Source organism: Sminthopsis crassicaudata, chromosome 1, assembly GCF_048593235.1.
Source record: "Sminthopsis crassicaudata isolate SCR6 chromosome 1, ASM4859323v1, whole genome shotgun sequence".
Taxonomy (NCBI): Eukaryota; Metazoa; Chordata; class Mammalia; order Dasyuromorphia; family Dasyuridae; genus Sminthopsis; species Sminthopsis crassicaudata.
The window spans coordinates 407,751,638-407,777,466 of record NC_133617.1 but is presented as its reverse complement, the minus strand read 5'-3'; the positions used below and the strand labels follow the sequence as shown (position 1 = coordinate 407,777,466).

At 31.1% G+C, this 25,829-nt stretch overlaps 1 protein-coding gene across 2 annotated transcripts in view; it reads right to left on the bottom strand.

Moving 5' to 3' along the window:
- The window catches only part of VPS13A (vacuolar protein sorting 13 homolog A), a 246,253-nt gene that overhangs the window by 41,512 nt on the left and 178,912 nt on the right, over positions 1-25,829 (bottom strand). For both annotated transcript variants that reach the window (XM_074280102.1, XM_074280103.1), the window contains exons 51-59: positions 20,006-20,134; positions 13,701-13,834; positions 9,672-9,801; positions 8,238-8,473; positions 7,474-7,627; positions 6,664-6,810; positions 5,972-6,053; positions 3,173-3,242; positions 1,924-2,029 (exon numbers count right to left, since the gene is read on the bottom strand). In XM_074280102.1, coding sequence (XP_074136203.1) covers positions 1,924-2,029; positions 3,173-3,242; positions 5,972-6,053; positions 6,664-6,810; positions 7,474-7,627; positions 8,238-8,473; positions 9,672-9,801; positions 13,701-13,834; positions 20,006-20,134 — 1,188 coding nt within the window. The remainder of the gene's footprint in view (positions 1-1,923; positions 2,030-3,172; positions 3,243-5,971; positions 6,054-6,663; positions 6,811-7,473; positions 7,628-8,237; positions 8,474-9,671; positions 9,802-13,700; positions 13,835-20,005; positions 20,135-25,829) is intronic.

The window sequence follows — 25,829 nt, the reverse complement described above, 5'->3', positions numbered from 1 at the left end:
AGTTATGGGAACTAGGTTTGTTTATATTTTTCTCAATTTGTCTCTGAATTTATCTCCCAAGTTATGATATTTCCCCCATGTCTTCTCAGTTATTTTTTCCCACTGATTCTCTTTTCTTCACTCTAGATCCCCCTTCTACTTGTCACCAATTTCCTTTTAGAGTTCTGATCATTAGGTTTTATTTTTCTTTTATCTGATTATTCAATCCTTCAATTCTTTACTCTTTTTTTTATTCTTTATTTCAATTCTTGCCCCTTTTATTCCTTTCAATGGATTCTACATTCTCTTCCTCCCCTTCCATTAGTACTAGTTATTAGCTTTTTAGAGTTTGATTTTTTTTTCATACTCTTTCCCCAAAGGATTTCTCTCACTAGGTCTTTTCTAGTGTCTTCTCTAGACCTTCTTTCATGACCTCTATACTTACTATCTCTCTATTACATGCATCCCTCCTCAAGTCAAAACAGTCAAAGCATCCATTCTAAATTCTTGCTTCTAATTAGTTTCACCTACTGGCATACAGATTGCCTCACAGATTTCCCCTTTCCATTCTAACTAACTCCCAGAAAAATATAAGTTTTGCAGATGAAAGAGAGGATATTTCCTCATAGCAGGACATGTCCTGCCATGTCCCTAATTATATTGTTGAACACTGACTTATACCTTCCTCCTAAGTTATCTTCTTGTCCCATTTGCTTTAGAAGGTACTCTTATGATCCTATCTTCCAAATCCCACAGGTAAGAGTTTGCCCCTAGGAGGTTGAATTTTATCCAATCCTCTCCTAAGCCAGGACAAATAATCTTTACAAGCAGCAAACCCTCTAAGACCTTCTCCCCCCCCCCCCAAAAAAAAAGGCCTCTCTTTTTTCTTTTTTGCAGAGACCATCATTTCTTCATCTGGTTATAGATTGCATTTTCCTTTATAAGTTCTTTACACTTGTCTTGGATCATTGTGCTACTAAGAAGAGCAGATTCATTCATAGTTAACTATCACACAACAATACTGTATGAGGATGTATTCTGATGGAAGTGGATATCTTTGACAAAGAGAAGATCTAATTCAGTTCCAATTGATCAATGATGGACAGAATCCATACACCCTGAGAAGGAATATTGGAAAATGAGTATAAACTGCTTGCATTTTTGTATTTCTTCCCCGGTTATTTTTAACTTCTGAATCCAATTCTTCTTGTGCAACAAGAGAACTGTTCGGTTCTGCACACATATATTGTATCTAGGATATATTATAATATATTTAACATGTATAAGACTGCCTGCCATGTAGGGGGGAAGATAGAGGTAAGGAAGGGAAAAGTCAGAACAGAAATGAGTGCAAGGGATAATGTTGTAAAAAATTACCCATACATATGTTGTCAATAAAAAAAGAAAAAACAAACAAAAAAGACAAAATAAAGGCATGTGTTGTTTAAATTATAGTAGGAAGAAATAGAGTCACAGCTTACCAAAAATGAAACTGATGTTTGTAAGATAATATATGAAAAGTGTTTTGCAAATATTAAAGCACTATTCAGCTACTGTTATTTGCCAAAAAAAAATTTAACTTTTAATGTCTTTTTAATTCTTTCCACCTGGAATATCCTAGAAACTCTCCTAGAAAAATGTTTCCAAACTCCCAAAATCCTCAATAAACAACATAAAACATAAAAATATCCAAAAGGATCAAGGAAAAATTGAGCATATTACCATATTCTCCTTTCCGGTTTTGAAATGCTACCATTCATTTGTTAATTAAGTAAAATGATACTGATGTTATTTCTGTCATATCATTAGTTAAAATAAGAAGAAAATGTAATTCCTACCAAGGTAAATATTGTGATTGTAGAACTTTAAGAAAAAAAGATCTAGTCTGAATGAGGTATTTAATTATTTTTCTAATTCCTCAATCTAAATAACCATTTTTCATACCTCAAGTTTTTCAGTCACCTCAGCTTCTGCCATGAGTTCTGCTAGAGCATAAAGAAACCCAAGATCTAGTCTGAGGTCCATTTCTTGTATCAACACTTTAAAATACCTATATGAAAAAGCAGATAATTTTCAATGAACAGAAATTTAGTGCATCAAGAACAGCACTTCTAAACCAAAGAAGCACATGACAAATTAATCACAAATTTAATAAATAACAAATTGCTTAGCAAGAAACATGCTATATGAGTGTTAACTGCTTTATTGGATATAATTGCTTCATATTTGATAACTTTATGAGTTTTTAGATATGACTAACATACATAATATGAATGTTGAGATAAATGATGTCTATGTGTGTGTAAAGTAATCTGGAAATTTGTTATTTGAGATATGATAGTAAAAGTAATTTTAAAGAAGCTCTAATTAAAGCCCACTAAAGGGATATATAAATTGCAATCTATTTACATTAATAGTGTTACCAGAAGATTTAAGAGTTTGGGAACTTTAGGAAAACAGTAAAGCAATTTGCTACTACTTTAAAGACTCTGGCAACAAACAGCCTGCTGTTGAGTTATCTAGAGTCGGACTTCCAAGAGGGATACAACACTAAGGAGGTCCCTCTGACTGGAGGGGAATTTGGGGGACAAGGTGGGAGAGGAAATAGGAGGGAAGAGGGGACTTCTGCCCTAACAATCTGTCAGTGATTCTAAAGTATTCTGGCTTTGGAATCTGTGATCTTGAAGTCCCTCTCTCCAATTTTGGAATGCTATTGTTCTGGCAATCTGTTAATGATTGTAAAAATTCTCTGGCTTAGGAATATAATAATATTAGACTTTAGAAGACAAAAGAAAAAATGACTATAATTATGTAACAGAAGGAAAAAGAGACAGTGAAATAAAAATCAATAATTAAAGTTTGCTTTTGAAAGAAGATCTACTTCTTGAGAGAAAGATAATCGATTATAGCTGCAAAATGCATTCTCTATCATTGGTGGTGAATTTATCATATGACTTTACTTAACAGCTTTTGTTATTAAAAGCGAAAGCTTTGTGTAGTACTGAAAAGTGACGGCAGTATAAATTACTCTCAAGTGTATAAATAAATCATTTTTAGGAAAAAAAAGTTTTTAAAAGATCTAGTTTCTGATATGATTTCAAGGCATTCATAATGCTTACTCTTTTAAATCAAATAAAACTATAAATGACATCAAGATACTCCATTTTTTACTCTTATTCTGTATGATACTTACTTGATACGAGATATTTGTGAATGTCCCGCAGATCTCATCACAATACTTACATCTGTAAATGGCTTTGGTGCTACAAAGGTATTAAGAAATTAATATGATTAATTTATACTACTTTATAACAAAATGTTAGTACTACATGTAAGTTATATATAAGTACTTATATAAGTATATATAAGTTTACTAAAATTGTGGAACCTGCTACAATAAGTGCATATCACAGCAATTTTAAGCCAATAAAAAACTACTATATTTAAAAAACTAGAAATCTGAATTTTGAAAAATAAGGAAGTTTTATAAATGTTAATTTAAAATTTTAATTTAAAATGTTAATTAAAAACAAAAAAGTCTTAAAGTATTTTATTTCACTGTTACAAAATTTTCAAACAATTCACTGTTATTGGCTTGGATAAATCAAGACATCAGATTTTAATTTAACCTTTATTATTTCGCTTTCATTCTTTTTTACTTTAATTGAAAAAAATACTCATTTCTTTTTAAAGTTAAATGAGCAAGAAAGAAGAAAGGCACAGATTACATATTGCCTAGATAATCTTCTAACCCAAAAGTAAGTTAATTGGAGCTTTCTTTTTTTTTATTATTGCATCCCCTAATGTTTAAAGGAGTAGAAAATATTCATCAAATACTGCTAAATATAAAAGTATTATGAAATATAAAAATTCAAAAAAGAAATTTAAACTAATGACTTTATATAGCTATAGTGAAACTTCCAAGGAGCAATTACAAATAAAATTAGAAAAGCATAATATTGATTTGTCCAAATGGGGAAAAAAAAGATACATCCCATTCACTTAACATTTAACTAATGAAATAGGAAAAAATAATCAAGCTCTAAATTCAACAAATTAATAAAGATAATATATATGTATATATGTAATATTTATTTTAATAATGAATAGTAATTAAGTAATATATAGTAATTAAGTAATTATTAAGTAGATAACAGTAACTTTTACTATATTGTTCCAATAGTTTTATAAATAGAAGTACATAAATTAATGAAGTTAATTTATCACTACAAAGAATACATCTTTTAAAATTCCATATCAAATTATATTTTAATATTCACATTTTATAATCTATGAAATTATTTTATAAATTCTCCTTATACACTCAAGGTCTATATTTAATAGCTTGTATAAGAATAAACTATATTTTTACAGTGAGGGAGAGTGGGAGAAGGAGCACTCTTGGGACAGTTTTGTGACTAATTTCCAGTGAGCAGCCCCTTCTACCAATGTGGATTGCAACTATGCTTCAAGTTAATGTCTTAGAATTGCTTGAGATCATGACAAGTATAGGTTCACTCAGACCTCTGTGCCAGAGAAAGAACATACAACCTTTCACTATAATTAAATCACTATTGTAGTTTTAACATTTAGAATTTTAAAATAGGCCTTGAGACCTAGTGTTTTAAATTGTTACTAAACTTTGGGTCTCAGAACAAATGTTACAAGGCATGAAATAAATTAGTTCAAATCTAAAAGAAATAAGTTTTTTAAAATATCCTAACTTTTAATTAAAATTCTAATATACTATTGGTACTATATTTCTTTAGACTATCAATTCTTAATATTAGACCAAAATCTCCTCTTTAAAAAACCTCCACTTTTGCAATTGTATGCTTAGGCCCTATGACAGAATACACATGGCAAGACAATTAAAATAGTCACTATAATAGGCAAGACAAGCTCAGAAAGAAATCAAAGGATCACAGGTATTGAGTCAGAATAACCTCAGAAAATAAGTAGTTAAATATCTTTATTATGGAGTAGGCCTGATTCTGATTTATACCTGGTTAGTTTTAGGATCAAGGTTGGGACAAAATGAGGCACTTGTAAGTGACTGAATAACTAATAAAAAGCCTTGGTAGATTCTTGGAATACATTTTCTCATTCATACAATGTTGTAGTTAGATATACTTGAATACGACTTTTGAAAAATAGCTCTGCCTAATAACAGCTCTTAATGAGAAACTTTGCCACTATAGGGAGACCCAAGAGGCTTTGAAGAACATATTCCTTTAACCATAATGGCAAAAGAAGACAGGCATGCCAAAATCCAACAATTAGGTTTTAAATGTCTTAAGGGCAGAGTTGTTATAATAGAATCTTAGAATTTTAGAATTGAAAGATATCTTGAAGATCAACAAAAAAATTCAAATCTCTCAACTTAAAAATGTGGAAACTACAACTACTAAAGTGACATAAATGGTCCATAGCAAACCACCTAGGGCAGAACTAGAACAGAAACTTAGGTCTTCTGACTCTAAGTCCAGTAATTTTACTATCTGTCTATTAGTTTCCAAACTTTATCCCCAATAAGATTTAGCACTGTGGTATAACTGATACTTGCTAAATATGTGCCTAAAGAATTAATCTCCTCATATACTAAGCACAGCTTCCCCCAACCCTAACCCCAAGGAGGAGGACTGGAATACATTCTCCAGATCTCTTCCACTTCCTATTCACACATATGGGTGGTTCCTAAGGCAAGTTTATAAGTAAGTGTTATATGTATATGCAAACAGATTTACAGAGATGCAAATAGATATAGCTTGATGTTAGAAATATATTTATAGCCTATTTTTCTCCTATATTTTCAAATTCCCTTACAATGAATGTTAGCTTTTAATACAATTTAATTTCCTAACAATTTTTTTTTTTAATTCAAATTTTGAATTGAATCAGCATCGGTTTGTGACAAAACATGTTTAGCTCATCTCTTCATTTTAAAAGACAACAGATTTTAATAAAAAGCTCTGAAGCAAAAGCAACAAACCTGAATCCATGGTGACTGATTTGGGAGGTTTAATGGGATAAAATACAAAGGGAAAAATAGCTCCATGAATTTGATTTTGTATCTAATGAAAAAGAAAAGATAGATTAATACTGTGCTGTTGTCAACTACGAAATAAACTGTTATAGATAGAAAAGACCTGGAAAATTTCTTTAGTGTAACCATCTTCGCCCACCCTTCCTCCATCCCCCCCCAAAAAAGTGAAGTGTAGAGATGATAAAGTAAATGATAGTGTGAATTCAGAGACAGAAATGAGTCAAATAATTTTGTCTTCTCACTCTAGAATTTCTTACTATCAGAGCATTTTTCTCTTTCTCTTTCACATACACACACACACAGAAAAATAAGTAAAGGACCTTCATTTCTTTTTTTTTCTCAACCCTCAATCTTTTGAACATCTCGCTTATATTAATAATTCTACCAAAGAATAAAAAGGAAAGAGTTAATGTTTAAACAAACTAATAAGTCAATTAATTTTGTTATGTCTAAGAAATCTTGAAAAAATGTCTTTATGGGATATAAGGTGAATTATTATAAAAGCTTGAGGATTGTCCATGCTTTCCCAACCTCTAATATCAAGTAAAATTAATAACACACAATATTTCTAGTTAGCCCCATTTCTTTGTTCTTGATATTTGAAAAAGGAGAAACTGGTGTTCTTCAGTAAAACTTACTTGTATCCTATAAATTTGAACTCTGAAAGATGTTTGATGTGCAGAAGTACTATATTCTAATTTTACTGCAGGCAGGTAATTTCTTCGTACAGGTATTACATGTGGTTGGAGAATTTTCATGTTACTACCACTAGGTGTTAAACAAACCTGAAACACATAAAAGTCTTTTATTTTTTTTATTCAAGGCTTAACCACAACAGTAATATTTATAGACAACCATAATAAAACATAAAATGTCTAATATTTAAATAAAATAAACATTTGAGTTGGGTTTGTATGAATTACATTACACATAATTTTTATTTTTTTTCCCTGAGGCTGGGGTTAAGTGATTTGCCCAGGGTCACACAGCTAGGAAGTGTTAAAGTGTCTGAGATCAAATTTGAACTCGAGTCCTCCTGAATTCAAGGCTGATGCTCTATCCACTGCGCCATCTAGCTGCCCCCACATAATTTTTAAAACATAATATCACTCTCTACACTATTACTAAAAACACTACAAAATTCATGCTGACATTTATTCATATTATTTATAAAGTTTATGACTTCCACTTAACTCAACTTGAAATTTATTAACATCTAATGAAAAGTTATTCAGGAAGAAAAAGATTCATCAATTTAAAAATTTAAAAAATATATATTTATTTAAATATAAACTGACCATTTTAATAATAACTTGAATTTTTAAAGTATTTTATCTACATATTAGCTTAGATAAGCTCTCAGACCATAAAAATGCTTTAATTAAACATATTAAGGCAGACAAAAAAACCCCAAAAAACTAGTTTAATTCAATTTTTTAAAATAGTACCGAAACATTAGGTTCCAACTCGATAATCTTATCTTCTGAAGGTGAAATCTCAATGTAATCTTTAAATTCTCTCTCTAGTTTTTCAGTTTGCTTTATACTCAATGGCCTCCATCTTGCTTTCTTCTTTGGTTTTGTCTCCCAAACTACATCCGAGCTTGTAGGTGAAAATACAGTAGTGATGACAAAATTAAAATAAGTTTTCAGATATAATATCTTACTATTGACAAAAGTATATAACTTTCAGTAAAAATGTTAATAATTAACTCTGGTCACAAACTGACACAAAAATTACTAATCTCTTTCTATTTTAATCAACAGACCTAAATACCTTAACATAAAATATTTAATTTATCCTAAAATGGGCCTTCTTTCCTTTCTTCTTTCCTTAAGTTTGTTTCCAACAAATTTTCAAATTGCTTTAATAAATTTCAGTATATATAGTATATAAAATGAAGCATATTTTCTTTTTCTTTTCTTTCTCTCTCCTTATTTCAATCCCTCCCCCTTCCTTCCTTCAGACACAAAATTTTTAGAACTGTGGATGTTATCACAGAAATAATTTAGTCAGCTTTATTTGTGTTACAATCCAAGGTATCTTATCTCAAGAGTTAGTACTTCCAAACTAAAATACCAAATTATCATTATGAATAAATAAACTAAACAAATTTTTTTATTTAAACAGAAATCTATATACAAATGACCTTTCACTTATTCAACTACAATTTAACACTAATATACACATATTTATATATAATATGTCTAACCTTGTGATGCCAATATAGGCTACTTCTTGTTTTGTATAATTATTAACCAACGAAATTCCAACATCTTGTAATGACAACACAATTTCTTGCTCTGCCAACTCTGCTTTTTCACTTTCATATGTCACTTTAAATACCTTAGGATCTTCAGTGAATAAAATAATGCGCTGTAAGCCTTCAAAGAATGAAACTAAATAAATGGTCTTTTTCCCACCCAAACTTATTGGTGTCATCATGTCCTATAATTAAATAAAAAAGAGAAAATTAGATTAGAAAAACTTTAATATTCATTCATATTATCTGGGAAGCAACTAACTGGATAGGGCATCAAGAAAAAACAGTTTATAGTCTATATTTTAAAAATTATTGCACTTGTATAATACAATAAGTTAACATTCTATTTTTAAGAGCTATCAGTTATATGTATTGACATTACTCTTTCTTTCTTTCTTTTTTTTTTTTTGGTAAGCAACTATAAGTGTACCCAATTGTGAGAAATTTAAAACACAAACTTATGAGATGCTATACCCTAATTATTGTTTATATGGAACTCAAACATTTGCAAAGTTATTTATTTTTACGCACGCGCGCGCGCACACACACACACACACACACACACACACGATCTTATTTGATCTTCCCAACAGGACTTGGAAGTAGGTCTTATTACTATTCCCAGATTAAATATGAGAGAAACAAGATAAGGATATATAATAACTTGTCTGAGTCATACAGCTATCAAGTGCTTGAGAAAGGATCTGAATTTAGATCTTCCCAAACTCAAAAAGTCCAGCACATCATCATGTCATGTATGTGTCTCATAAGACACTGTTGGAACTGAAATCAGAGACACAAAATTATTAGCCTGCTATTGGGACCAAAAGTGTACAGAGACTTTACCTCGTTTTGATTCACTTTGTCAAAGAAGGTGGGTATCATTTAGACTGCTTCACTAGAACTGGAGTGGTGACTAAATAAGGCTCTTTAGGAAAGACCAATAAATGACTGTAACCTGAAAGTTGTATAATACCTGACAACCTCGTATCATGATTTTTAAAATATATGGCATTATTGTGGATGTAGAACTGCAAACAAAACTTTTGCAAACATCAAATACTTACTAGTTAAAACTAAATTTTATTGAGGAATTTAACTTGCTAAACTATTATTCTTTGTTAAAGAATACTCTATTATGGCAATGAAAAAGTTGGAATATATGTAACATTGAATAAAGAAATTAGTTTTAAAATATTGAAATATTAACTTTCAAAATTGGGAATTGTTTTAAAACTCACCTGGTCCCTGCATTATTCATAAATTAACAAGAGTTCCCGATAGATTATAAGTTTGTCTATGGTCAAAGTATGTCTATTTTACTCTGAGCCAAAGAAGAAATCTCAATCGGTTACAATTGTAAACTCCAATCAAAATACATACATCTTTTTGGGTTACTTCACCGCGACTCTTTCCACATTTCCAAGTCAGTTTTCTACAGCCTATGGGATCACTCCAAGTATACAAGGCTGCTTTACCAGGAGGAAGCATGTCTTCCATTTCTGTTAGACAACTAAAATACACAATAAAAATAACATATAAGAATTTAAGTACTTGAAATGCAATTTACTTAAATTGATATTTTCATTATCACTAATTGGTTAATTTTTACTGTAAAATAACTCATATTGAGGTATATAAGGTTATCTTTGTAGTAGGGAAAATATTTGTAATGTTTACTGTAAACAAGATGGCAAAGGAAACTGTTACCTTAAGAAATGCTTTAAGTACTGGAGACCATTTATTTACCAGACAGCAAGATTCTGAACACTAACAAATGAACAGAATGAACCATCAGTGATATATATACACATACAGCATAATATTCCTTGTTTTATGAAACTTTTATTTGATATTTTGGTGGCAAAGGCAGTGAAATCAGAAGACATGATCACGCAAAGAAATGAAAACAGTAACAAAAATTTAGAATGTAAAGGGAGAACAGAGTATCTATCTACTATGTGCCTAAAACTGTGATGATTAAAGTTTTGAGTCATACTTTCTGTGTAGTTTTAATTATTTTATTAATAAAATAAAGGATAGTCATTTGGCCATCTCTCAAACCAAAGACCCTTAATGGAAGTGGATTCACACTTATGTGGCTTTCAAAGAGGAGGTGTTCCCAAGGAGTAGTAATCAAACTGGTTAACTGAGAGATATGGGTTATATTAAAATGGATCACATGAAAGTCACTCAAATCTTGGTCAAAGAGACATTAATTTTTGTCACCTGCCTTGATAATTGATAATAGGAAGAATCAATCCCACCCTAACCTGTCAGAACAAATACAATGAGCAGGAATACTGTCTGATTAGATCTCGGCCTCAGTAAATCTCTAAGAGAGACTCCTACACTGGATGGTTTCTGGATCCTAATGCAACAATTATTTATTTATTTATTTAGATTTATAAGAGAGAATTAGTTGATTGTCATAGTACCATGCTAAGTATTTCAAAAATATTATCTCATTTGATGCTCACAACTTTGTGAGGAAGCTGCTATTATTATTACCATTGTACAGCTGAGGAAAGTGCAGATGGCTTTGTGATTCCAGGGTCACAATAGATTCAGATTTGACTCAATCCTAACCAGGAGGACCATTTCAGTCTACCTACTTACCTTTAGAGGTCATCTATTACCCAACCATTTTGCAGATTAATTCTCTGAGTCTCAGTTTTCATAAGTAATTTACCCAAGGTCACAAAGGAAGTGAAAAAGCCAAGCATTGAAACCTGATGCTCTGACCCCAAATTCGTAACTCTCCCTATTGTAATTTTTTTTTTTTCCCAATGGCTGGATATCAGGATTGAGGGAATGAATGAAAGACTTCAGAACCACAGCCAAATTCTATAATTACAAACAAACCAAGTAAACAATCATGAAAGTTGCAAATTATGCTGGACTTCTCTGAAAGACCAGAAAATATTTCAAAATGACTGATAAAATGGAAAGATGATCCTACAAAAAGAAATACGTGTACAGAATGGTATAACTAACAAATAGAAAATATAAAAGACATCAAAATGCTGACTAGTCAGAAATGAAGAGAAAAACAAATGAAAGTTTAATAGCTGGCCACAATATTAAAATGAATTTAAAAAATAATGCCCTCATTAAACAAAGTCTGAGGATTCTCTAGTATCTCGAGGTTCAAAATTAAGTGTTATGGTTGGTTTTTAAACTTCTTCATACATTTATAGTCTTCATACACCTTACTCTCTTCCACAGTCATGAACAAATGGCACTGGGATCCTTGCAAAATACACTTTTCATGACCACTATTCCCCATGCCTAGGAATTTCACCCACTTTATTACTGCCTTCTGACTTCCTACAAATGTCAGCCAAATTTCTTACTTCTGCAAGAAGCCTGTCTCAATTTTGCCTAATCTTTTATCTTTTTCTCTTAGGTAATCTCCAATTTAGCCAATACACATCTTTTTTTTTGTGCAAGTTTTTTGCAAATTTTCTTCCCCTATCAGATTGTGAGTTCAGATCTATTATTATTATTTAAAAATTTTAAGCCCCTGGGCTTAGTAGTTTCTAGCACACAACAGAGATGATAAAAGCTTGTTGACTTCTCTTTGATCAATTTTCTTTTATTCATAGCTATAATTGCAAACTTTCTTTTTTCTCTTCAAGTTTACTAAGGCAATTTCATTTTCATAGTCTTAGCTTAAGGACCTCTTGTCATAATTAACCTAAAAATTGAAGACATTTGCTACAATTTCTTATTACTTCTCATCTTGGAGAGCAATTTGGAATTATGTCCAACAAATTATAAAGTTGTGTATACTTTTGGACGAGCAATATCACTATTAGTTCTGCACAAGATGATGTGAAGGAAAAGGGAAAAAATCCTTATTTTCTAGAATATTTAATAGCAGCTCTTTCTGTGATGGCAGAAAAACTGGAAATTGCAGGAAATTCCTCCTGTCAAATGAGGAATGGCTAAACAAGCTGTGGTTTATGAGTATAAGGGAATTCTACTGTGCTATAAAAAATAAATTTGTTTGTCTTAGACAAACATGGAAAGGTTTGCATGAAACAATGAAGAGTAAAACAAGCAGAACCAAGAGAATGTTGTACACAATAACAGCACTATTTTAAGAACAGCTTTGAGTAACTAAGTCATTTTGAGTATTACACATACTCAAATCAACTAAAAAGGACCAAAAAGATGATGCTACCTACTTTCAGAGACAGGGTGGAGAGAGAAAGAAGTAAAAGACATTTCAGAAGGAACCACAGAAAGCAGAATAGCTTTGAAAACAATGTATAATACCTCTATAGTTTTTTTTCCCAAATAACAGTGTGAAATATAAAGTTATGTACTTTATAGTAAATCCTCTTTTTTTGTTATGTTTTGTGTACATGGAAATGTTCTTTTTTCTCTCTCCATGTATTTAATTCCAAAATGAATTTTAAAACTATACAAAGAAATTAATATTATAAATTGCTCCTCTTTCATTTCTCTCATCTTGGACAATTATATAATCTAATCCCTAACTAGGAGGCTTTTTAAAGCTTTTTTCATCATTGCTGTCAATGTCATTTTTTTCTACCTACATTCAGTTTTTTATTATCAACAACTCATTTAAATAGAGCAAACTGGCTGATAAATGCTCTAAAAAATTGGTCAGCTACACATAGCCTGATTCAACGTATTAAGAAAAAGTAATTTATGTGTTAAAATATGATCAATTCCAATTTTTTGTGTGATGTTATTTGGCATTTTCTGTGCCCAATACCTTCAAGTCCTTTTCTAAAAGACACTAGTTGTCTCAGTGTGAGGTTTCTGTATAACTTTTGTTTTTGGCCTTTCTCATTCCTTGCACTTCTGATGCACATTTTCTCTATCCTCACTTATCTCTACCTTTGATCTTAAATCAAGAGTTTAACAAGATCTTTGTACAACTTCTCTATTTCTTCATAGTCATATGGATATAGATGGATGTAAACTGCAATTATTTTAATGGTGGTATTACTATAAAGGCTTATAAGCATTACATTCAGAGATAACTCTCTCATTAAAAATGTTCCTTGTTGCCTGTGAAGATACAATAAAACTTTACATGCTTTATTTGCTTCTCCAAGGAGCAGCTATAAGCCAACTTTTCACAGGGCTAAAAACTGTATTGTTTTGTTTATAGAAGAATGTAAACTTCTTGAGGGCAGGAACTGTTTCATTTCTCTTTCTGTATACCCAAAAATAGTCTTGTATAAAATAGATATGTAATGAAAATCAACTGAATTGAATTTTGCAGTTACTTATCAATCTAATTTTCCTTTCATTTAATCTATGATCCATCATTAATTAAAAATCCCACTTAAAACTTAAAGGAATTTATTATAATAGATTCATTGTCTTTTGTGACAAACTAGACAACCCCTATATTTATGAATAACTTACCTTTGTTTATATTCAACAATTTCATCCTTGGTATGATTTATTAAAAGGAATGTAGCAGATCCATCATGATAATCCATAAATGTAATAATTGTAGAGTGCTCAGCTATGTTGACTTGTACAATAATTCCTCCAAGCTATCAAATTAAAAAATAAAATATGCTGTTATTATCAATGATAATACTGTAAACAGGACTTCCAAGATGATGGTATTGTGAGAGATGCACAAAAAGCCACTGGAAAATGAGAATAGAAAGATTAAAATATAATTGTCAAAAAAAATTACACAAGAAAACGAAATCATATCAAAAAAGATAAACAAATGGAAAAAAATCTAAAGTAAAGAAGAAATTCTGAGATATATCAGTCAAAAGTAAAAGAGAATAACGCATGAAATCCCAAGGTCTCTTTAGCTAGATGACTAATAATATCCAAAGATTTAAAAGAAGTTAAAATTTAAAAAAAAAAAAACAAAAGTGAAATTAAAAGGGGTCCCAAAAATAACACTGAATTTGAAGAAAGAAGATCTCAGTTTACTTACAGGCAAGTTATATAACTTCTCTTGTGACTAATTTTTTTTTTTAACCATACAATAAAAAGTTTGGACTATATGCCCTCCCTTTAAAGGTGTCTTCCAAGACTAGAGACTATAACACTATTAAAAGAAATCTTAAGAGGAAACAAGACTAGAACTGAATATTTATTAAAGAAATAAATGAGAACAAGTATAACATAGAATAATAGTAAACTTATAAACCACTAAGTAAAACTAGAAGGGAGTTAGGTTATTAGAAGTCAAAATGGCAAAGCAATAAAGTAGAAGCTGAAACCATACATAAATGATTTGGAAATAGGCTGAAAAAATAATGTAGATAATATTTATGACAAAGCAGAATCCCAAGACTAGTGATATGATAATATGCCAAGTGACACTTTTCTGTTTTTTTTCCCACTGGAACAAATATCTGTGCCATGACAGACATGGACTTCTGCAACTTGATGATCCAAGATCCAGGTCTCTAGACCTTAAGGATGTTAATCAACTCATCTTTAGAACAATTATCTCAGAGCTCAGTCATCTACTTATTATCTAAATACAAATTAACACACTACCTCTGGGGACAAAACAAATTAATACCTCAGACCACTGAAAGAACCTGAAAATGTAATGATAGCATATTTCCAATAATTTTCAAAGATTCATTGAAAAAAGTAAAGATGAGAACAATTTTAATCCAAATTCTTGACCATACTTAATCTTATATGATATCCTACCAGGTCTTCTTATTATCTGCCCAACACTGGGCATATTGCTATTACAAACTCCCCATTTCCTCCTAATTTATTCTTTGGTCAAAGTAGTCAAAAGAAATATCACTACTTCTAATAAGGCACTTTACTTCATCTCCCTATTCACCTCTCCATTTCCTATGTAATGGAAGAGAAACTGAGACAAGATAGAAATTAAAGAATTTTTAATCTTTTATTTGGATTTCTGAGAGGGAGAGATTTTCTGGGACCAAAGGATCCATTTTGGTTCCAGGGCTGATGTCTTAAAGCATTCAGCATCAGCATCGAATGTGAGATTCCAGTGAATTATATGTGTTTCCATAGATCAGGGTAGGCAAGGGGTGGAGTCTGAACATTGGTAAAAGGTGGGAATTTCCAAGGACGGACCATCAATCCGGTTCTGACAGGGTGGGGGGTAGGACCACAAATTCTTGATAATTTAGGAAGACTTAGGAGCCAGGAAAATTTAATTCCCCCTTATTTGGGATTATACATTTACAATTTATGACTCTTGGAATGCCAGAGTGGCCAGATCTCCATATCCCTAATTATCTCAGTCTAATGGTCAGGAAAGGGGGGAGGGGGGATTGCAGGAGGATTGAGGCATAACAATTTAAGGAAACTGAGACAAGACAATAAAAGGAAATTGTGGCACAATACTCAGGTCAAGATTCCCTTCCACTGGCTATCACTTCACTATGAAAACATAAGCAACCTGAGGGCAGAAAACTACCCTTTTTTTTTGTATTTCCAGCAGTTAGGATAGTGTACAAGACACAGTAAGTGTTTAATGAATTGTTTTTATTTCATTTATTCATTCAGTTGCCATATCTGAAAGATGGATTAAAAAACAGCAACATTAGAATTTCTGGAATTTCAGCAAAAGAAAAAATATTTTATTACTATTCACAGGAAATACTTGCCAGTTATTATTTTAAAATTTTATTATTCAAATTTTCATTATAAAAAATTAAAAGTTCTAAATAAATAGTAAAATTTCTGAAAAAAAAAAATTCACATTTGAAATTTCAACCAAAAGGAAAAAATGTCTGTTAAATTACCAGAAGCTCATGGAGGAAAGATATCACATATTCAAAGGTTAACACTATCATTAAATTTAGTCATAAAAAATAAAGAAAGGTTGGAAAATTAAAATATTATATATATATATATATATATATATATATATATATATATATATATATATATATATATGTACACACGTACACACATACACACAAATGGAAAAAACATAAGCCAGTGAATCCAAATCCAGAATCAAAATGACTTAAGAATTAGTCATTGTTAGACAGTAATTTGTCTGAAAAAAGATCTCGTAGGTTTTGGTGCACTGCAAATTCAATTCATGTCAGCAATATTATGACTCAAACAATAATATTATTAGTTTGAATTAAGAGAGGCACAAGGAAATTATATACTTGCTCTAGGGAAAGCAAATGTTAAATATTGTGATCAGTTCTGAGCATCATAGCTTAAGAATGATAACTATCATTTATTACAAGTCCTGTGAAAGAGCATTTTTAATGCAAGCACAGGGTAAAAAAAGTATAGTCTGTCAACAATGCTGTTAACTTACCAGTAGAACAGAGATCTCTTATCTGTAGACTCTTATCTGTAGACTATTTTTTACAAATCAGTTATATAAAAAGAACTTTTAAAACTAAAACAAGTAACAAACAAAAAAAAAACCAAGACGCATAATATCCTCAAAACAGTCTGAATTATTCATCATTTTCTATGATAAACAAGAAATGACTTTGTCACTTAATTACAGCAATGTGATTAAGGAATGTAAATCCTTTGTTTCCTACCAATCTCTCTAAGAGGAAGATAACTATGATCTATTTTGGTTAATCTGAGGTAGTTCATTATCAAGTTAGCTTAACTATCCCTAGAGACAACATGGCATGATGGGCAAAGTGGACACAAAATCAGGAAGATGTTGATTCCGATCCTACCTCTGACACATACTGAAGATATGACTATGGGCAAAATACTTAACCTTTTAATGCTTTTGGCAACTCACTAAAACTGGCCCACTAAAACTGCAAATTGCAGAAAAGGTAAAGATTATCACTATAGCAAAAATTGGTTATTCATTTTTTTCTTTTGGAACTTGATTAATATCAATAAACATAAACAAAAAAGAATTTTTAAAAACTTCATGAGAGACTGAGTTACTACATAGATCTCTACGTTGTTTTTTAAGGTATATTTCAAATTTAACAAGTTTCTTCCCATACTTCCCTAACAGTTTGCATGCCCTTCTAATCTTTCTTCTGTTCTCTTTTTGATATTTTTTCTCTTATTTATTGTTTGACTTTTAAAGCAATTTTTGTTGTTAATTTTTTAAGATTAAGTGTAGTAAATTTTAAGTTTCTTTGGTTTGTTTACTAAGTAAATTTAGCTTTTACCCTTTACAAGAATGCAAAAAAAGTTCACCCTTGAATATAAAAGCAAATTCCCTTAGTATATATATCTTAATGAAATGTGCTGTTCATATTTGGAAGACAGACAAGAATAATAATCAGGTGATCACATGAAAAGACTGAGAAACAGTCAGAGAAGTAGGAAGAAAATGAGAAGCATTACAAAAATACAGAAAAGGGTAATAAGAAGAGGCAATGATTAACCATTTCAAATGCAATCAATATGCCAAGAAACAAAGACTAAAAAAACAGACAGAAATTTGGAAATTGTTAGAGAAATGGTAATTTGGGAAAGAATAATTTCAATTAAGAGAAATCACAAGATGGACAGCAAGGAATTGAGAAAAGAAAAAAGCAATGAAAGATAATAAAATGCCTTTTTTCAAGTAATTTGGCTGTAAAATGGAGAAGAGATTACAGAGTTTAGGAATAGTAAGAATACGTGAAAGTTTGATTTTTAAGGCTTGCAGTGTCCCACAACTTATCAACTGACAAATAAAAATGACAAAATAACAGCATTCCTAATAACCATGACTTTGTTAAGTTATCACAAGCATACAAATTTCTGAATTGAATTAAGAAACTTTCCTCATTTTCCTAATCCAAGTTAATGAAGGATATTACACCCAAGGTCTAATACAGTGAGTTCCTCACATTTATTAAAAATGGTTCGAGCACACGAGTGGTTCAACTCTCTGGGACCAGTGGTTGGAGGGGGAGATACGTGGATATAACTCCTTATGGAGACATGCCTCTACCAATGCAGACAGACAACTTCACAGATCTTAACATTGATTCTTTTTTTTTTCTTTCTTTTTCTTTTTGCTGAGGCAATTAAGTGACTTGCCTAGGGTCACACAGGTAGGAAGTATGAAGTGTTAAGTGTCTGAGGCCAGATTTGAACTTAGATCGTCCTAATTTTAGGGCTGGTGCTACACATTGATTCTCTAAACAATTACGTTAACACTATAAATAATGAGAATGCTATACTACAAAAAACTTCCTGTGCTTTTCACTTCAAATAAATAGCTAAATTTCTAGAAAAGCTAATGTGTTTGACTAATGTTTTGTCTATTTTTTTTTCCCTATTGTCTAATTGGGGATTTTTTGTTTAATATTTTTTCACATAAAAACATTGTACACTGGGGTTTGGAATAGCTGGTGCCTTTTATAAAGTGTTTTTCTACTTTAAAATTTTAGTCATATAGAAATATATTACTAGAATATTACATTTTTTTATTCAGTCTTGGAAAACTGTTATGCCATTTCCATGAATGTTTTTATATCAATAGGTTGAAAAGTATATTAAACAATTTTCTATCCCTAACCCTAATTATTATATATTCTTCATTATTAAAAAAGTTAAATTTTAAAAAATACTACCCCTTATCAAACTGTGCATACTCTTTGATCCAAAAGTGTTACTACTAGGCTTATATCCCAAAGAGATGTTAAAGAAGGGAAATCGACCTGTATGTGCAAAAATGTTTGTGGCAGCCCTCTCTGTTAGTGGCTAGAAACTGGAAACTGGAAACTGAGTAGATGCCCATTAATTGGAGAATGGCTGAATAAGTTGTGGTATATGAATGTGATGGAATATTATTGTTCTGTAAGAAATGACCAGCAGGATGATTTCAGAAAGGTCTGGAGAGACTTACATAACTGATGCTGAGTGAAATGAGCAGAACCATGAGATCATAAAACACTTCAACACAATAGTATATGATGATAAATTCTGATGGACATGGCTCTCTTCAACAATGAGATGAACCAAATCAGTTCCATTTGTTCAATAATGAAGAGAACCAGCTACACCCAGCAAAAGAACTATGGAAAATGAGTATAAACCACAACATAGCATTTCTACTCCTTCTGTTTTTGTCCACTTGCATTTTTGATTTCCTTCTCAGATTATTTTTACCTATTTCTAAGTCCGATTTTTCTTGTGCAGCAAAATAACTATATGGATATGTATACATGATATTATATTTAATATATACTTTAACATATTTAACATGTATTGGTTTACCTGCCATTTAGAGAAGAAGGTGGGGAGAAGGAGGGGAAAAGTTGGAACAGATAGTTTTGCAAGGATCAATGCTGAAAAATTACCCACACATATATCTTGTAAATAAAAAGTTATAATAAAAAAAAGCTAGACTGAGAATTTCCTTCAATATGTGTAAAGCATTAAAAAATTAGCATACATTTAAAAGAAATTTTTTTCATACACACACACACACACACACACCTACCTAGGTTATTTAATGAACACACATATACATAGTAATAAAAGTTACATTATAATAAATGAGATGTCAAATTTGAAATGTCTAATTCTTATCTATACATATACAATTTAAATGCAATTTTTTAAGAAAGAAAAAAAAGATAGTAAAGTCAGATTTTTTTCAAAGTAACCTATGAAATACTGGCAAATGTTTCATTTTTAAAGACAACAGAAGAAACACATTTTAAAAAATTAATATATACCATACTATTATTTTTTAAGACAAAGGAAGAGTATTACACAGTAATTTCTCTAATAATTCTTTAAGGGTCACTTACTTTGTTGCCTAGGTTCAGTAAAACACAATTTTCTTGTCTGTTTAATTGTATCATCTTTGGAGGATCTTCACTGTTTTCAACTTGAATCAGGAGTTTATTAGAAGTTGTTTCAGGCCAAAAGGGGATACACTAAAGAGAAAAAAATAAACATTTATATGTACATATGTATATAAAACAACTAATAATTACTCTTTACAAATAAATGCTAATCTGCCAAATTAAATTAATTCTAATAATTTTTTTTTTTAAATCTACAAACAGAAGCAGAGCCAAGATGGTAAATTCAGGGACTTGCCTAAGCTGTCCCAAATTTCCTTATAAAGAACTTTAAAATAACACCCCAAAATAGAAGCAACAAAAAACTGGAGTAAAATAAATTTTCCAACCCAAGATAATTTAGGAAGTCAACAGGAAAGCTATCTCACTGGGTTGGGAAAAAAACAAAACAAACAAACAAAAAAAAACCATGGTTCAGCACAGATAGTACATAGTACCCAAGCAAGCCAATCAATGCAGGATTTGGGGATGTGTGAATGTGTGGTGTCAACTTCCAGAGCCCCTATATGATAAGAGTGTGGGAAAACTGAACAAAAGGAGATTACGTGGGACACTCTGCTGGCACTAGGTGCAGGACTGTTGCATTCCCCATACGGAATATGAGTTCCAGGCTTGAGTCACACTCCCAGAATAAGGTACGAGTACACAGGTTAACAGCTTCAGTGAAGCATGAACTACAGTTGAAAAAAATATACATGGTTTGCTCACAGACCAAAACACGGGCCAGGAGAACAGTGAACATAGCTCTCTTTAGAGTGTAAACACTTTAGAAGAATTAAAAACTTTCAAGTCACCAGAATTAGCTCTGAAAACAGAAGCACAAAAAGACTAAAGGTTAAGATAATTTCCCCCTTTATTCTAGGTGCAAGGTCCAACATTTACCTAAAGGTAAACAGGCTATAAAAATAGAGCAAACAACAACAAAAGTACCTGAAAGCATAAAGCTATTATGGCAACAAGAAACATCAAGACAAACTAAAAAGAAGACCCCAAAACAAAACAACTACAGCCAAAATCTCCAAGAAAAACATAAATTGGTCTAGGAACCAAAAAACAGTATCTGGAAGAGTTCAGAAAGGATTTTAGAAATCAAATATTAGAGAGAGAGATGAAAATTGGGAAGTGAAATAAGAGTGAAACAAGAGAATCAGGGGGAAACAGAATTGGCCAAATGGAAAAGATAATACAAAAGCTCACTGAAGAAAAGAAGTCCTTAAAAATTAAAAATGGCATGTAGAAGCCAAAGACCTCCTGGAAACATCAAGAAACAATGAAACAAAATCAAAATGAGAAAAAAAAATGGGAAAGAATGAAGAAAATGTGAACTATTTCCCTGGGAAAACAATTGATCTGGAAAATAGATCAAAAAGAGATAAAACAAGAATTATTGGATTACTGGAAAGCAATGATCAAAAACAATAAAGAAACTAGATATCATATTTTTAAAAAATTATTAAGGAAAACTGCCCTGATTAAAAGAATCAATCAACTACCTCCTGAGCATAACCTACCAGGGAAAAGATTGATATTTAATGAAATACAGAGCTTTCAAGCATTCCTGAAGAAAAAACCAGAGCTGAACAAAAAACATCTGATTTTTCAAAACTAAAACTCAGTAGAAGCACAAAAAGGTAAGCATGAAAGAGAGCTTACAAATGATATTTTTTAAGTTGTAGGAATTTAATTTTAGGGCAGTTAGAAATTTACACAGATAATATGGATATGAATTGATTATGGTGAGATGATATCCAAAAATATAAAATTAAGGGGGTGAGAAAGAGGAATTGATTGGGATAGAAGGCAAGAGAAAGTATAATATGGTAAAATACTTCACAAAAGAGTTTTTACAGTAGACAAGGAGACAGTGAATGGAATTCGATGAATGAAGGAATTACATACTCATTTGGGTATAGAAATCAATCTTACCCCACAAAGAGATAGGAAAGAGATAAGAGAAAGGAAGAGCTAATAGAAGAGAGAGCTGATTTGGAGGAGGTAGTCATGAGAAGCAAAACATTTGCAAGGAGAGACAGGGTAAAAGGAAAGAGATAAGCAGAAACAGGGTGAAAAACCACATAGAGGGGAAATAAAATAGTGACAATAACTGGGAATGGCAACACGAATGGGAAGTAGATAGCACAGTACATTAAAAAAAAACAGAATCACACATATGTTGTTATCAAAGAACACTCTTGAATGTTTGTGGCAGCCCTCTTTGTAGTGGCCAGAAACTGGAAACAGAGTGGATGCCCATCAATTTGAGAATGGCTGAATAAATTATGGTATATGAATGTTATAGAATATTATTGTTCAGTAAGAAATGACCAACAGGATGATTTTAGAAAGGCCTGGAGAGACATGAACTGATGCTGAGTGAAATGAGCAGGACCAAGAGATCATTATATATTTCAACAATAATACTATTATGATGATCAATTCTGATGGACGTGGCCATCTTCAACAATGAGATAAACCAAATCGGTTCCAATAGAGCAGTAATGAATTGAACCAGCTATACCCAGGGAAAGAACTCTGGAAGATGACTATGAACCACTATAATAGAATTCCCAATCCCTCTATTTTTATCCACCTGCATTTTTGATTTCCTTCACAGGCAAATTGTATACTATTTCAAAGTTTGATTCTTTTTGTACAGAAAAACAACTGTTTGGACATGTATACATATATTGTATTTAATTTATACTTTACATATTTAACATATATTGGTCAACCTGCCATCTGCGGAGTGAGTGGGGGGGGAAGGGGAAAAATTATAACAAAAGGTTTAGCAATTGTCAATGTTGTAAAATTACCCATGCGTATATCTGGTAAATAAAAACTATTAAAAAAAAAAAAAAAAAAAAAAAAAAGAACACTTGAAGCAAAGAGACATAGGTATGTTAAGTAAAGGTAAGGATCTAGTGCAGAATCTATTATGCTTAAATTGAAGCAAATAAAACAAGGGCATCAATCAGATAAAGCAAAAGCAAAAAAAAATTAAGTAGTTAAAAGAGAAGATAAAGGAAAATACGTCTTGCAAAAAGATATGATAAGCAGTGAGGGATAGCAATTATAAACACATATGTACCAAATGAGAGAGTATCCAAATTATTAAAGGAAAAGTTAAATGTGCTACAGGAGAAAATAGACATTAAATCCATACTACTGGGCACCTCACATTTTCCCTTTCAGAACTAGACAAATCTAATCAAAAATCAATTAAGAAAGAAGTAAAAAAGACAAATAGAATTTTAGAAAACTTAAGAGATGATAGATTTCTGGAGGGGAAAAAGTACATGGGAATAGCCCAAAATATTTCTTTTTCTCAGGGGTACAAAAATATTAGGGAGCATAGGAATGGAGTTCCCCTTAAAATGATAGGTAAAATTTATCTAAAATCATCAGAACGCATTATTTGTAATGGAAATAAGCTAGAAGCCTTCTCAAAGCAATCAAGAGTGAAGCAAGGATGCCCATTATCACTTCTACTATTTACTATTGTACAAGACATTAGTTATAGCATTATGAAAAAAGAAATTAAAGGAATTAAAATAGGCAATGAAGAAACAAAACTATCACTTTTTGTAGAAATGTTATGATCAGAAAATACTAGAGAAACAACTTAACTACTTCAAATTATTAACTTTAGTAAAGTTGCAGGATATAAAATAAAGCCAAATAAATCATCAGTATTTTTATATATTACCAATAAAGTCCAACAGCAAGAGATAATTCCATTTAAAATAACTGCAGACTGGGGCAACTAGTTGTTACATTAGATAGAGCACCAGCCCTGAGGTCAGGAGGACTTGAGTTCAAATCTGACCTCAGACACTTAACACTTCCTAACTGTTTGACACTGGGCAAGTCATTTAATCCCAAATGCCTCAACAACCACACACAAAAAAAGTAAAATAAAATAAAATAACTGCAGATCAATATAAAATACCTGAGCATCTATCTGCCAACAGAAATGCAGGAACTATATGAACACAACTATAAAATATCTTTCATATAAAGTCAGATCTAAACAAATGAAATTTTTTGCACATGGTTAGAATGACCCAATATAATAAAAAATGACAATCCTAACTAAATTAACCTATTCATTTAATGCTATCAATCAAACTATCAAAAATTATTTTATAGAGCTACAAAAAAATCAGAAAATCCATTTGGAAGAGCAAAAACTCAAGGATATCAAGGAAATCAAAGGGAGAAAAAACTGACAGATAGTCTAGGCATACCAGATCTCAAACAGTATTATAAAGCAACAATTATCAAAACAATCTTGTATTAGCTAAGAAGTAGAGTGGTAGATCAATGGAATAGATTAGGTACAAATTATACTACAGCAAATGATCATAGTAATCCAGAATATGATAAACTCAAAAATACAAGTTTTTGGAACAAAAACTCATTATTTGACCAAAAACTGTTGAGAAAACTGAAAACAGTATGGCAGAAACTAGATAAAAGACCAGTATCTTATACTATATACCAAAATAAGATCAATATGAAAACATGATTTACATATAAAGAATGATGCCACAATAGAAGATTAGAATAGAACACAGAATATTTTATTTGTCAAATTTATGGAGAATGGAAGAATTTATGAAGAAATCAAGAACATTTATAGGATATAAAAAGAATAATTTTGATTACATCAAACTAAAAAGGTTTTGTAGAAAGAAACAAAACCAATGAAGGCAAGATTAGAAGAAAAGCAGAAAACTGAGGGAAAAATGTTTATAAGTTTCCTTGATAAAGAATCAATATATCAATATGCATACTCTCAAATATATAGAGAACAGAGTCAAATTTATAAAAGTTCAAGTCATTCAATAATATTTTATATTATATATATTCATTAAAAATGCTCTAAATCCTTATAGATTTAAGAAATGAAAATTAAAACAATTCTGAGGTGCCACCTTACAATTAACAAATTGGCTAATATGACAAAAAAGAGAAATTATAAATGTTGGAGGGGATGTAAGGAAACTGAGATACTAAATGTTGTTGGAGTTGGAAACTGGTCCTACCATTCTGGAGAGTCAAACTATGCTGAAAAGGCTATCAAACTATGGAAACTCTTTGACCTAGCACTACCAATACTATATTTATATCCTAAAGAAATCAATGAAATTTTTAAAAAGTAAAGGATCTATATATACAAAAATATTTACACCAGCTCTTTTTATGGTCAGCAAAGATTTTAAAATGATGGTATGGCATCAATGGGGAATAGCTTAAGTTCTTATATATGGGTATATGATTGAAAAGAGATATTGTGATATAAGAAATGATGAGCAAAATGCTTTCAGAAAAACTTGGAAATACTTAACATAAACTGATGAAAATTACAGTAAGCAGAACCAAAAGAATATTACACAGTAACAGCAATATCACATAATGATTAACTGTGAATCACTTGGCTATTCTTAGCAATACTAAGATCCAAGACTAGATACACACATTGCCAGAGCTAACTCAGTGGCTGGGAGGCTCCAGAGAAATGTGGAACAGAGAAGAGAAACAGACTGCCTACAAAACTGAAGATCTACAGAGAAGCAGTGCTGACCTCATTATTGTATGATTGTGAAATCTGGACAGTATAGTAGCACTAAGTCAAAAAACTAAGTCACTTCCATTTGATCTGTCTTAACAAGATTCTGATTACATGGCAAAATAAAATACTAGACCACTGAGGTCCTTTCTCAAATTAAACTGCCAAATATTCAAACTCAACCAGAGAATGCAA